A 15,690-nucleotide genomic window follows, 5' to 3' on the forward strand; every position below is an offset into this window, starting at 1 on the left:
TTGAGTCTATCAATTAAAGGTATGCAGTTTATAGGAAGATGTTTTTGTAGTTCCTGAGAATAATGTGACGAAAATTTTCAACAAGACTTTTCATGTTTGAAATGATTTAACTGTTTGGTAAACAAGGAGTAATTGAGTGATGAATCTGAAGACACATCACACGGTAAAAGTGACTGATATAAACACTGAAACCAAATTTCAGAAATCATTGTACTGTAGTTGCTGAGAAAGATGCGACAAAAAATATTCATAAGATGGATCGACAGATAGATGGACTGAGGGACAGAACGACAGACGGACAGACAGAGGTAAAACATTATACCCCCACTTTTTGAAAGCAAGGGGTATAATTATCAATAGTGAATACTGAAAACCAACTTATTTATGCATTCTTTTTATTTTTATTTAGCACTTTCTATCGGAATAACTTTTGGCGATATTTTAATTTAACAGGTGTAAATAAAATCAAAGTTTGTGATCTTATTGCAAATGTTTCCAAATAATCTGCTTGCAAAATAGTTGGGTTTACAGATTTAAAGAAATAAAAAAAGATGGCAGATTTGACAACAAACTCTTTAAACTCTCAGATGCTTTAATAGATTTTATGTAAATAATAACAAGATAGTTAGCCAGTAAAAAATAAATTAATAAAATATATTCTGTGCATTTCAAAATTTCTATGTATACAGTAGTTGAAACAAGATAGTTTTCAAGGATAGACATCCTGCCTACACACAATTTGATTGTCATTAAAGCATTTTATAAGGTGTACAGTAATCATTTTGCAGGAATAAATTATAAAACTTTCATCTTCCTTTCTTAAATTCATTTTTCTTTCAGTTCACAGTCATTTTTGCCTAAAACTTAAAGATATCTGTGTTCCAGAAGTTGCCAGCATTACAAAGGTGCAATATAACACATGATTTGGAAAAATATAAAACATCACATAGAAAATATAACATTTACACTGTAAAATTGTTCGGACAATTAAATATAGCTGAAGCAGACATATCTATTATAATAACCTAGTGCAAGCTTTTTTACCCTAAAATTTGAGCAAAAAGGTTTTTTTCAATAACAAATGTAAAATATCATATATATATATTTTTATCTCAAATTAAAAAAAAAAGTGAAGGTTAAAAATTCGCAATAACATAAACCTGGCAGACAATTATAGGGAAAGTTTGATCAAAAGCTCGTTTTTTCAAAATACTTAAAATCATTCCATTTTTTATCCTTTGTTAAAAATCTATATATACCTTTAAATCTAAGCTCTTATTTGCTGGAAAAATACAAAGCACTTATGATTTAGGCCAAAAAAATATTGAAAGCAAATAAAAAAATCATTTAATTAGCATTTAGACAACATTGGCACAGGTTGTTTTTTTTTTATCTTAGAACAAATCTGAACAAAAAGTTAAGTTTCTCACAATGTAAATAAGGAACAATAATCGTGAGTTGTTCACTAGAGGTTTATGAATAAAAAAATTATAGGTGGCTGGGTATAGAACATGATATAGAAGGTAAAGAGTTATAATGGCAGAGGGGAGTCGACCAAAGTGTCAAAAGATAAAGCTTTCTTCTGGAAAAAACAAAAAACAGATACAGTTAATTAAAAAGATTACTATTTAACAAAACAAAAATGAAATGGTTGTTTTATATTGTCATGTAAGGGAGACAATTTAAAAAGTATTAAGTGAAGTATTTTCATTGCCTAAATAGTTGATTTATAAACCTAATTCATTCAAAAAGTGTTTACTGCTTTATCTGTTTTTGTATAATTATAATTTTAAGCTTTTCTTCAAACAAAGTCATACTCTTTATGTATTAATTTCCCCACATTTTACTAGTTGTACAACTGTAAAAATTTCTACTTTCTTTTAGAATACTAAAACATATTGATGAAAAAATCTCAGAAATAAATTCTACATAATACATCAAGGTGGACGGAAAGACATGTAAAAATAAAAACACATTTAAATATCACAGATTAAACTGTAAAAATAAAACAATTTTTTTAAACAATAAGTTATATCACACAAGAAAAATCATAAATTAAATAAGCACATTTACATTGGACAGAAATGAGTAAATTAAACTGTCGTATCAAGTAAGCTATCATATCCAATAGAATTCATTTAAACACATACATTCTACATCACTATAACAAAGAAAGGTCAGTCCGAATAATTCTAAACAATACCACTCAAAAAATCTAAAATTTTAACCAGATACAAAAGAATACTGTTTCAAGGAAAAGAGTCCTGCAAATGTTCATATTTAACAGTCTTGTCAAAAAATAAATACTGGTAAGCATGGTGATATCTAATAAAAAAAACATGAAACTGGTGTCATGTTATCATCTTTACACTGGTGTCATGTTATCATCTTTACACTGGTGTCATGTTATCATCTTTACACTGGTATTATGAAGTGTAAATCTAACAAGAAAAGTTACACAGTTCCAAAAATATTTAAAAAAGCTAAAGTGTAAAAGCTATTTAAAATACAGAAATATCAAACAAATTTAATGAAAAAAATAAAAACTCAAAACTACAGTTTAAAGGTCAAAATTATTATTCTAGACAATGAATAATGCTTGATATAAAATGTTAATTTATGATAAAGTAGTGTTTCTTTACAAAGTGAATGTGCCAGTCTTTATCTGGCATTACTGTTTTCTCAAAACAAACCCAATACTTCTGTGATAAGTTAAAGAGAATACTACAATCAGTACAAGGTTATGAACTTTGTCTGAAGGAAGAGAAATGAATACATTATAAGGAGTTATCTACCCTAATTTTCCATGAATTCACTGATCCTTACCGGTACCCTTAAAATGATAAAAATATATTTGAATGAATGTAAATACAATAAGTTACAATAAAAATTCTTCCAATCAAAGTATATGAACATATTAAATGCATTTAAGACAGACTAACTCAACATTTCAGATTATCATATGTATCTCAGATACATAAATGAGAACCAAAGTCTAATTTCATAAAAAATTGGCAACAGTTCTTATATTTGAGAAAAAAATAATTGTTCAAATGGTTTACGATGTATAATTATCTTTGTATTATATATTTTTTTCTGTATTTTAAGGAAAGCCTGAATTTTGAATAGTGTTTGTTTTTCACTTTCTACGATGTACGTTCCTGTCTGATAATCTAATTTTTATATAATAATTACGAAAAAAAGATAGAAATATATAAACTGGGAAATAAGTGTTTTTTTAATATATATATCAAATGGATAATTCATTTTCAATGATTGATGACAAATATTTGTTAATAAATTGTAATGAGGATTATAAAAGGTGGACTGGTGCTCAAACGAGAAAAGTTGTCAATTAGCAAAGTCAGATATAAACATTAAAAATGAAATACTTCTAGGCTTTGTGAATACTTCTTTGTATTTGAATAAAAAGATATACTTAAACCATGACAAGTCTCATGTGATTTTGTTACATAAAAAAATAAATTCAACAATTCAATGTATAAAAATCTCATTTCAAATAGTTCATTGAGATAAATACTCATATCAACAGTGCATTGATATTTAGGTTATATTGTTTATTTTGCCTTCCGATGTTGAATTTCCCATTCTAACTGTTTCTGTCTTTCCCTGTCTCTTTCTTTAGATGCTTCCTATAATACAGAGAAAGGAAAAATTTAGTTTTACACAAATACATTTCAAAATTATCCTCTAAACTTTGTACATGTTTTTGTTGGCATAACACTTTATATTTCGTGGTATTATATTTCTTAATCATAAAGAAAGTTATTGTGGATAAAAAATAAATAAATTATTGCCTTAAATCATATTTAACAGCTTCGTACAGAACATTGCAGTATTTACAATTTTTAACTATGAATAACTTTTGATAAACAGTTATTGATTTCACAATTATTTGTTATATGGCAATTAACTGCATATTCTATTCTCTTAAATTAAAAGAATCGATGTGGTTGTGACCACTGAGAGTTGTTTGATTGTTTGTTGCTAAAAGTTCAGTGGCAAATATTTCAAGTATGTTCTGGGAACGACCAAATTGCCCTTAAATACAATATGTATGTCCTGTAAAAGAGGCCATCCTAAATGAAAAGGTTCTAAAGCATGTTCACCTACACAATCTTATGTACTGTGAAGATGCTGCCTGTAAAAGTGTTTAATATAACTATTAAGACGGTGAACATAGGGTTTTGATTGCAAGCTTAACTGCCAAACAGATTTATATTTTACCTCTTCTTTCATTTTGTTGACCATATAATCTACATTTTTCACCAGTTCCTGAAGTTTGACCTCTTGTGAATCCTCCTCGTTCAGCAAACTTAAAGCTTGGTTTAGTGGGAAGAAGTCAAAATTAGCTTCTTGAAGCTGAAAATAGGAGAAAATATTAAAATAACTAATCTAAAAGCAAAACATGAATTTTGAAGGAATAAAAACTTTTGTCGTTGTTGGTCATATGAGACATTTTCCACATGCACAAGTAAGTCTGGCTTTATAAGTAAATAATTAAAATCAGTAGTTCTCTGGCAATGATGTTTTCATTTATCAACAGAGGTTGCAATGCTGACAGAAAATATGCAATCTACTTTTCCTTTTCACTTTGATTTTCTTTCAAAACTTTGTCTTACATTGAAATGAAGGCAAAATAGAAGTTTAAACTTATTTTAAAGTTCATTACTTTATTGTCTACTTACTAATTTATACACATATAATTCTAAGGCTGAGTAATCATTGACTCTGGTATTGTCCAAATGTAGGAAGAAAAACAGATATGCCCACTGATTATGCTCTTCTTTCACATGTTTCTCAAAACCCTGCAATTATAAACAATATTCATTCCTGTAAATATGCTTCAGAATATGATAGTATAAGAGGCTGACAGAATCCTGAATAGGTCATCTGTCAAGATTGTAAAGGGGTTTGATATGGATTATGAGGCCTTATTTTCAAAAAATTTAATATTTCAAAGGGTCACAACTTTTAAAACTAGAGTTTTCAAGAGCCTGTATTGATCACCTGACTCTACCTGGGTTTTTAAAATCATATAAAAAAGTTACAATTTGGCTACAAAGTAACAACACTTGGCCTACACCTTATTAGGAAAGGAACATTTATGCTATGTTTGGTTTCATTCAATTCAGGGGTTCTCTAAAAGATGAAATTCATGCCATGTATTTCCCTTAGGGTCCTATTTTAAACTTAGCCCCTCGCTGGCGGCCATCTTGGATGATGGATCAGCTACAAAGTAAAAACACTTGGTCAGCATCTCATAAGGAACATTACTGTTATGTTTGGTTTCATTCCATTCAGTGGTTCTCTAAAAGAAGAAATTTGTATGTATTTCCCCTGGGGTCCTATGTTAAACTAAGTCCCCCCACTGCTAGCCATCTTGGGCTTTGAATTTCGACAAAGTAACAACACTTGGTCAGCATCTCATTAGAAACATTCATTCTATTTTTGGTTTCATTCCATTGAATAGTTCTCTAAAAGAAGTCATTTGTATGCATTTCCCAAAGGGTCCTATGTTAAACCAAGTTCCCTGCTGATAGCTTTCTTGGATGTTGGATCTGAGAATAAGTAACAATACTTTATCAGCATCTCATAAGGAACATTCATGCTATGTTCGACTTCATTCCATTCAGTGGTTTTATGAAAGAAGACATTTGTATGTACTTCACATTGGGTCCTATGTTTAACCCAGTCCCCCACTGGCGGCGATCTCGGATGATGAATCGGCTACAAAGTACCAACACTTGGTCAACACATCATAAGGACCATTAATGCCATGTTTGGTTTCATTCCATTCAGTGGTTCTCTAAAAGAAGTCATTTGTATGCATTTCCCCTAGGGTCCTATGTTAAACTAAGTCCCCCGCTGGAGGCCATCTTGAATGATGGATCAGCAACAAAGTACCAACACTTGGTCAGCACATCATAAGGAACATTAATGCCATGTTTGGTTTCATTTCATTCAGTGGTTCTCTAGAAGAAGTTCAAAATGTAAACAGTTAACGCTGACAACAACTGAAACCAAGTGATGAGAAAAGTTCACTTGGCCCTTTGGGCACGGTGAGCTAAAAAGTTGATCAGCCACCATAATAAAACTTGTCTGAGATATTGCTTATATTAGCTATCTTATAAGTTTTATAAAAGTCTGGCAAGAATTGTACCCATGAGAGCGATAACAAGACCAAACGAAATCACAGACAGATGCCTGCCAAGTATTTCCATGTTACAGATGATAAAAATAGTTTTTCTTTTTGTTTTTTTTGGTTATTGGTTTGCTGTCATGTTGACATATACCCCATATTCACATTTTATTCAGTTGAATCCTCTATCAACATTACATAAAATACTTGCCCCACTGAGCTGTCTCTCAAAATCATAACTCTCTCTACTACAGATAAAACAGTTGTTCATCATGTCTTTGTCAATTTCCCACTGTAAAACAACAGATATAATGCATCAATTTAAAATCGTATAAATAGATTTACATTATTAATATTTTCAACAGTAACATTACTATTTCATTATCTTCAAAGTGAAATTAATGAAGTGCAAAGTCTGCCTGTTTCCTCAAATATACGAACAATTCATTTAAGGCCTATTAAGTATTTTTATCTTAGCATTATTAGAAAACATTCTTATGATTAAAAAAAAGCTATATTTTGGTTATTCAAGGCTTTGACAAAACATTTAATCTTAAATAACTGTATTAGTAAAAATTTGATGTATTAGACACTCTTGTACAGTATGCAATTTGAATTTCTTTGACAAAATTAGGCAAAACAAATAGAATGGCTTACATAAGGTTTGAAAGATTTATTTTCCTACCTTAGATTGCTGAGCTGGGAGAAATGATACCAAAGATCAGGTTTGAAACCCAGATCTCTTTTCATACCTTGGAATCTCTGAGCTGGGAGAAATGATACCAAAGATCAGGTTTGAAACCCAGATCTCTTTTCGTACCTTGGAATCTCTGAGCTGGGAGAAAGTAAGTATCAACAATGAAACCAAAGATGAGGTTTGAAACCCAGATTTATTTTCCTACCTATGAATCTCTGAGCTGGGAGAAATGATTCTAAAGATGAGGTTTGAAACCCAGATCTATTTTCATACCTTGGAATCTCTGAGCTGGGAGAAAGTATCAACAATGATACCAAAGACAAGGTTTGAAACCCAGATCTATTTTCATACTTTGGAATCTCTGAGCTGGGAGAAATGATACCAAAGATCAGGTTTGAAACCCAGATCTTTTTTCTTACCTTGGAATCTCTGAGCTGAGAGAAATGATATCAAAGACAAGGTTTGAAACCCAGATTTATTTTCGTACCTTGGTATCTCTGAGCTGGGAGAAAGTATCAACAATAATACCAAAGATGAGGTTTGAAACCCAGATTTTTTTTAGTACCTTAAAATCTCTGAGCTGGGAGAAAGTATCAACAATGATACCAAAGATGAGGTTTGAAACCCAGATTTATTTTAGTACCTTAGAATCTCTGAGCTGGGAGAAAGTATCAACAATGATACCAAAGATGAGGTTTGAAACCCAGATTTATTTTCATACCTTGGAATCTCTGAGCTGGGAGAAAGTATCAACAATGATACCAAAGACAAGGTTTGAAACCCAGATCTATTTTCATACTTTGGAATCTCTGAGCTGGGAGAAATGATACCAAAGACAAGGTTTGAAACCTAGATTTATTTTCGTACCTTGGAATCTCTGAGCTGGGAGAAAGTATCAACAATGATACCAAAGATGAGGTTTGAAACCCAGATTTATTTAAGTACCTTAAAATCTCTGAGCTGGGAGAAAGTATCAACAATGATACCAAAGATGAGGTTTGAAACCCAGATCTATTTTCGTACCTTGGAATCTCTGAGCTGGGAGAAAGTATCAACAATGATACCAAAGACGAGGTTTGAAACCCAGATCTATTTTCGTACCTTAGAATCTCTGAGCTGGGAGAAATGATTCTAAAGATGAGGTTTGAAACCCAGATCTATTTTCATACCTTGGAATCTCTGAGCTGGGAGAAAGTATCAACAATGATACCAAAGACGAGGTTTGAAACCCAGATTTACTTTTGTACCTTGGAATCTCTGAGCTGGGAGAAAGTATCAACAATGATACCAAAGATGATGTTCAATCCAATGGTGGTCACTATGATGAAGAATGAAAGATCCACTGCCATCAATATAAGATGTTCCTTAAAGTTAGTGTTCCAATCACCCATGTTACCTTCAAATGACTGAAAAATAAATCAGTATGAATCAATAGATATCAGATATTTTTGAAAGTTTGTGATACAAGTTTCCAACCCCTCATAATACCTAAAAACATATAAAAAAAACTAAATAATAGCAATTACTGTCTAATTGGCCCCATGTTTTTATTACTGAAATCTATGAAAGCCAGTGCATCTTCATGTGGTAGTATTCAAAACTTATATTCATTGTTATCATGCATGTTCCAATATTTTTTTCATATCAACTTACATTTGAGTTAAGACATTTTAATTGATATTTTATTGTTATTTCTTTCTATGTTGTGATGTTACACTATTGTTTCAGATAAGGGTGAAGATTGGTACCTATTAAAACAATTTAAATTGCTGCATTTGTTTGCCCCTGTCCTGAGTAAGGAATCTCATGTTCAGTAGTGGTCGTTTGTTGATGTGGTTCATCAGTGTTTCTCGTTTCTCGCTTTTTATATAGATTAGACAGTTTTCCCATTTGGATGGTTTTACACTAGTAATTTTTGGGGCCATTTATAGCTTGCTGTTCAGGGTTAGCTAAGGCTATGCATTGAAGACTGTAATTTGACCCCAAACAATTTTCTTAACAAATTGTGACTTGGATGAAGAGTTGCTTGATTGGCACTCATACCACATCTTCTTATATCTATTTACAGTATAAACAGTGTACAGTGAGTTTCTTATATCTTTTTACAATGTACAGCGAGTTATTAAATTTGTTTATTTACTTACAGTGTACAGTGAGTCAACAAAGCCATGATGTAACACAGTTATAAAACATTCATACACAGTGGTACAATCTCTGCCTTTGGAGGCCTCTAGGAACCGTTCTCTCAGCACAGCAAATGACAGCAGGGCATAAATAAAGATTATCACCATTCCGAGCATGCCCACCAACAATAACGATGTACCTTTTAATAAAATAATAAAGATTATTACCATGCCGAGCATGCCCACCAATAATTACAATGTACCTATCTAAAATACAACCATATAACATAATTAAGATTATAACCATTCCAAGCACGCCCACCAATAATAATGATGTACCTATATAACATACAATCAAATAACTTATTCATTGTAGATTGTTCTGCTAAACATTTTTACTAAAATTTAGTGATAAGTATAAAATATCTTAGAAATATTACCAAACCAATCGATCCCCCCCCCCCCCCCCCCCCCCCCCCCCAATTCCAAATCTTCCATTTGCAATAAATGTACATATGAAAATTGTAAATATCCTACATTTCCTGTATTTGTCTATCATACTTGTACTGTAGAGTTGAGAGAGTTTCTCTGATTTAATATTTTTGGTACGCTACTTTGTCTACATTAAGTTAATTTTTCAATTGAAGAATATTACAATGGGTAGACCTAAACCCTGGCACACATTCATCTACCTGCCTGAAGTTAGGAAACTCACAAGTCAATGTCTATAGTTATCTACTATTAATTTTCATGTTTTATGTCTTTTAGGAAATACTGTGTTCATGGCAGAGAGCCTAAATTTATTCAAAACTTTCAAGACTGTGATGATTTAGAATGACAAACAGTATTGTATGTCTGTTGTTGAAGATGTTTACATCTAGATGTCTTTGGTTTTGTGTGTAGTCGGGTTGCTGTCATTGATGTATACCCCACATATCTGATATATTCTTATCACAAACTTACTACAATCAAATTTTTTATACATACCATTTGTAGTAACTGCTTGAATGACTCTTTTCAGCAGCTGATTTAATACAGCTATGTGCAACAGATGAAAAGCAAAGAAATAGCCATAAAATGCAGTTCCCAAAACTGAGAATACTAGAAACACCTACAATATAATAAGTCATTACATTGATTACAATGAAATACTGTGATCTCCAACTCAAAGAATGCTTGAGTTGACGAACTAACCATACCCATACTCCCCTTCTATTTAAAAGTTTGTTAAAACCTAATGCAGATGTCAAACACATCCATAAGACACACTTATGTTACAACTCATCGTTATCCAGCTGCTCACCAAATATGAAGGCTTACAGTTTACTACTCATCACGGTCAAGGTGCTGACCAAATATGAAGTCATTCTGTTCAATAGTAACTGTAGAAAGTGTGGGGGAAATTTATTGGACAAACATATTTCCAAGAATTTAAAGAATAATTTTTATCTAAACTTAAGATTGTCAATGTTTTGTAAATAAGGTCAAGGTCAAATTAACTCTTTCAGACAGACATGCTCAACTTGAAATCTTTCCAAACATCATATATAGTCAGGTATATCTGGTTGTCCTACTGCTTGTAGCACTTAAGAGAACCATGAAAACATAACAATGTACAATTGACCATGAACAGGAGGTCAAGGTCACATTAACCCTGCCAGCACTATCTAACAAATATTGCTTAAAGAATCCAAGGAACAGAAAAAAACATGAAAACTGAACTAACTAATATTCCTTCTGTATATGCGTATATTGATTATACTATACAATTTTTACTTTTCATTTCAGTATTATAAAAACTTACAACATAGTAGATAGAATTAACACCATAGGCTTTGACCTCTAATTATGAAAACTTACAACATAGTAGATGGAATTGACACCATAGGCTTTGACCTCTAATTATGAAAACTTACAACATAGTAGATAGAATTGACACCATAGGCTTTGACCTCTAATTATGAAAACTTACCACATAGTAGATAGAATTGACACCATAGGCTTTGACCTCTAAGTAGGTGTAATCTTTTTTCTTCTCTAGCCATGACATATCATCAGTATCATCATCATCATCATTCTTACTTATCAATCTGATAGAGAAAAGGAAGGTTTGTACATATTATATCTTATGGATAAAATAACAAACATTTCATCTTTAAAGACTTAGTAAAATAAAATCATATCTATGTGTGTTAGCAAGAAGAATAATGTTTGAAGAGGTATACAAAATTACAGCAAATTTCCTTCCTTTAACCTTTACCTTATGATCATCATTTTTTTCTATAGCTGTACCCTTCACTGATGGCTGTAGTATATAAGTGGTAACTGATAGTATATTTTCTTGTGTTAACATGCAAACAAATATGTATTGATCATGTGATAAAATATGTCTAATACTGGGACTTGAAATGATGTGTTAAGTATGACTGCATTTGTAACCAATGGTGAATTGTTTAGACTATATTTCCAATAAGTGCTGAATGGTTATAAGAATATCTCATGAGTGCTGGAAGATTCATTTGATGGGACTAAAAAAAACAGATGCTGCAAGCCACTCCACATATTAATTGAGACTTACCCTTTTATAGCTGTTATCACAGGAAACGTCGGATGATTAGAAAGATAAAATGTTATTAATATACATAAACTTAAAAAGTTATGTATTCCTCCTAATACATATACAACAATCTTTACTTCATTATGGGTGTATCTGGGAATAGCACTGAAAAAGAAAATAAACTTATGTAAACCAAAGCCTAACCCTATATTTGATTGCATATTGCTATTCAAAAAACAGCTTCAAATTTAAATTCCTAATTAAAATACTATCTATTTAAAATATCTGTTCTTTGTTAGAGGTTCATTGGCACTTTTATAAATTAAAACATTGAAGTCTGGTTCATTTTATTGTGTTATGAGGTTGCAGTCTCATTGACACATACTACAAATCTATTTTTATCATCTATTATTCATTTACATATTCTATTTAAGGCTATCCAATGAAATGGTGAAACCTAAACAACTGTTACCACCATATTGAGTGTTTCATTTTTTTTACTGTTCTAATACTAAGAGAAACTTGAACATGTTAAAAAGAGGTGAAAGACTGTAGTCAATCTTCAGATGTCTTAATCATTTGCCAACCAAAGTCAAACACATGTATCATCATGTCAGTATTGAGATGTTTACTAACGGTAAAATCTTGTTTTGGTCCATATTCTTTTTGTTTATTTAAGGTATGATGATCTTGGGCTGATATTGATGTTGTGAAGTATTTTGCTTATTGTTAAAAAGATTTGCATGATTACAGAAGGTGATATGTGTCTTGTCCAGCAAAAGACCATTTATCTGTTGGTCAACTTTATGGAAAGTGGTCCATAGTATTTAAACACTTGAAGAATAGAACAAGAGGCTCCAATGAGCCTGTGTCTCTCACCTACTATTTTCATTTACAATTGATTTATGGAATGCTTAATGAAGTAGTCACTTGAATCAAGGTGTTTAATCATCCCATTCTAATTTCCAAATGTTACAGTAAAACCATTATTTGAACAGCTTGTTTCCCACTATAACTTACATTCAGTCCACCACACAGCACTCAATTTTTCGCTCTTCTGGAGCGCTCTTTCATCTAGTATTAAATGTCAGATAAGCCAGTATTATCTAAGTACTTGTCACTTTCAATTAGATATATTATTGTTTCAGTTTTTATCTGTAAAAAGTTTAACTATGTACCAGATGGAGTAATATGATTCCTAACAATGTAAACGTCACCTGACTACAGTTTTGTCATACATAGATGAAGATTTCACATTGAGAAAAATTGCTGCGCCATGAGCGCATGATACGTCCATCACATTTTCATTGAATATAGTTCAATTATTTTTCAGTGCCATATTAGAAATTTATTTATGAAAATCAAAAGAGAGCTTACATCAATGGATATTAACAATTCACCAAAGTTTCATGAGAATTGCTGAAGGCATTTTTGAGTAACTGTCCAAAAACTGGAAAATCCCCCTTAAAATAAAATAACAATTACATTTGTCCTGAAATATTATTGATCATTCATGAGGGATATGTGTGTGGAGTAGGTGGAAATTCTGCTAGAGCCTTAATGAAATTTACTAAAAGAATAAATTGTGGATCCTTATTTATGGATAGTAAAATTTAAATGCAAATTTTATTTCACCCTTTTTTGTTCTTTAATTTATTAACCTGGATTGTGTGATACAGTGGCAGATCCAGGGGGGTTCCGGGGGTTGGACCCGCCCCCCTTTTTTTTGGGCCGATGAATGCATTTGAATGGGAGCATATAGTTGGAACCCCCCCCCCCCTTTTTAAAATGGCTGGATCCGTGCCTGTGATACATGTAAAGTGCAAAATAACTGATAAGATGAACTTTGAAAATGCCAATTGTCATGCATTTTTGAATGTAAAATGTTATCTATTTAAAATGTTCTTATTTAGTATAACTAGTTGAAAAGGTTATACCAGACAGCTACTTTCTGTTGATTTCTTTTTCATCCTTACAAAAAGTCATGAAATTGTAGATATACACTTTTACAATAACTTACTTGTAGTGAGAGGGTCTCTCCAAACTTACCTATACGAATCTGAAAGTCCAGCTGTCGTGAGAGGGTCTCTCCAAAAAATCATCACCAATACTGCTATTATAAAACTGAGAAACACTGTCATGTAATTCATAGGTACCCTACAATAAACAAGTCATAGTTCAGTACCAAATGATCCTGTGAGAAAATGGTTGAAAACATACCTACAACATTCATTCTAATGCAATTTGGATGTAACAATTTTTTTCATTGGCTAACAGTTGCCGTCAAATCCACAGTTGACCAGGCGTAACTAAGGAGAGACCCGCCATTTTGAATTGATGAATCAACAAATGTTCGATTATTACTATATAATCAAAAATAAAACAACACCTACCTCGAATTTGCCGTTTTAATGTAATTTTATCCAAATTTGAAGCGTACAGGTAACGAAATAACCTCCAGTTTGCAAGTTTTCGTTTGTATGACGTCACATTTAGCCATGACGTCACATTTAGCCATGACGTCTTTGTGCCAAAATTATTTATGAAGTTTCGCGGATTTTTTTTTATTTGACAAATTTAGACATTTTTTCAAGTTTTATCGTATTTTTCTTTTTGTAATGCATTAGAATCGGAATAACAATACTGTAGTTGAAGAGTTGCCACCGTCAATTTTGATTTGACGGTCGCAAATCTCCGTTTTACTGTCTCCGCTCCGCGTCGCCAGTAAAACTGCATTTGCGACCGTCAAATCTACAATTGACGGTGGCAACTCTTCAACTACAGTACTGTTATTCCTTAAATCTTCAATACTTCATCTCAACTTCATTCTAATCTATACTGAAATAGCAAAAGCAAAAATCAAATCAAACTTCTTACCATAATTTGATCAGGAGTCTGGCCAATGGATAAGAATGAATTTTCCTTTGATATTGAATGTCATGAATAATATCACTAGCCCAGTCCATAAAATCTCGAATCTTATTACTTGGTGAAGATCGATCAACTTCATACTTAAACTTGTCTTTTATTTCATCTCTCAGCACATTCTGAAATATACAATTAATTACTGTTAAAGCACAGTAACACACAACTCTTGAACAACTTTACTGAAAATTGTCAAAATCAAAAGGAAGCTTATTTGAATATGTTGTTTTGTTAAAGGTTAGCAAGTTCAAATGAAGGTCTTTTGAATAAGAGGAGAGAGTGAAGCAAATCACTTACAAGACCTGCTTCACTGTCGATGATACAAGTTACAACTGTATTATACAAATAACAAATAATTCAATTGATAAAAAACAAGAAATCTGGAATGATTGCTAATGAGACAACTAATCAGAAACCATAGGACGATGCCAACTTTAAACAAATTATTTATCCATTTAAATCTCTGTAAAGAAAATGCAAGAAAAATACATAGATTATATCTACATCACAAATGATTAATCCACAACACATTATAATTGTTGCATTACCTTATCCTGAACTGGGAAATATATTTTCTGTAGAACATCATCTTTGAGTATTTCTATTGAGAGAGTATTTTCACTGAAACTTTCCCATGCCATATCTTGTTCTGTGTCAGGTTTAATTAAAGCTGAAAATACAAATTATACAATTATAAATTTATATTTATTATTAAACAGGACTTTGATTTTTGAAAGCTTTAACCTGCTAAAATTTAAAGCAATGATTAACTGTTACACGAAATAGTTTAAACAAAGTATTTCCATGAAATAAGTCATTTAATGTTTGAACGATACACAAAAATTAAAACCAAAATAAATTAGCAAAAAATGTATGGAAAAATATTGTCCTATTTCCCTAACATTGATCTTACTGTCTTTGTTGACTGCATCATCCAAATCACTCATCCGACTCAGAATATGGTAGTACGCAAATCCAACCTCACTAATCAGCTCTTTTAATTCTTCAAACTCACAATCACCTTTCTACAAAATATTTTATGCAAAGATGAGAATATGCTCGGATCATGTAAAAACTGTTCTAAGACTTAAATGAAAATGTCAAATTATTTCAATATAAGTAGGCAAATCACATAAATCAGCATCATGTTCATTAAGGATTAATATTAAAAGATAAAACTTGACAAATGTTGTTATCAAAAGAAAATGTTCTGAAAAATTAAATG

At 31.6% G+C, this 15,690-nt stretch overlaps 1 protein-coding gene across 7 annotated transcripts in view; it reads right to left on the reverse strand.

Moving 5' to 3' along the window:
* Positions 1-574: 574 nt before the first annotated feature.
* The window catches only part of LOC134712827 (inositol 1,4,5-trisphosphate receptor type 3-like), a 116,317-nt gene continuing 101,201 nt past the window's right edge, over positions 575-15,690 (reverse strand). For all 7 annotated transcript variants that reach the window (XM_063574766.1, XM_063574769.1, XM_063574773.1 and 4 more), the window contains 13 exons: positions 15,379-15,490; positions 15,014-15,135; positions 14,418-14,587; positions 13,590-13,697; positions 11,562-11,705; positions 10,956-11,073; positions 9,971-10,094; positions 9,005-9,183; positions 8,108-8,266; positions 6,375-6,455; positions 4,710-4,829; positions 4,249-4,383; positions 575-3,653 (listed from right to left, as the gene is read on the reverse strand). In XM_063574766.1, coding sequence (XP_063430836.1) covers positions 3,579-3,653; positions 4,249-4,383; positions 4,710-4,829; positions 6,375-6,455; positions 8,108-8,266; positions 9,005-9,183; positions 9,971-10,094; positions 10,956-11,073; positions 11,562-11,705; positions 13,590-13,697; positions 14,418-14,587; positions 15,014-15,135; positions 15,379-15,490 — 1,647 coding nt within the window. In that variant the 3' untranslated portion in view covers positions 575-3,578. The remainder of the gene's footprint in view (positions 3,654-4,248; positions 4,384-4,709; positions 4,830-6,374; positions 6,456-8,107; positions 8,267-9,004; positions 9,184-9,970; positions 10,095-10,955; positions 11,074-11,561; positions 11,706-13,589; positions 13,698-14,417; positions 14,588-15,013; positions 15,136-15,378; positions 15,491-15,690) is intronic.

Source organism: Mytilus trossulus, chromosome 3 (assembly GCF_036588685.1).
Source record: "Mytilus trossulus isolate FHL-02 chromosome 3, PNRI_Mtr1.1.1.hap1, whole genome shotgun sequence".
Classification (NCBI taxonomy): domain Eukaryota; kingdom Metazoa; phylum Mollusca; class Bivalvia; order Mytilida; family Mytilidae; genus Mytilus; species Mytilus trossulus.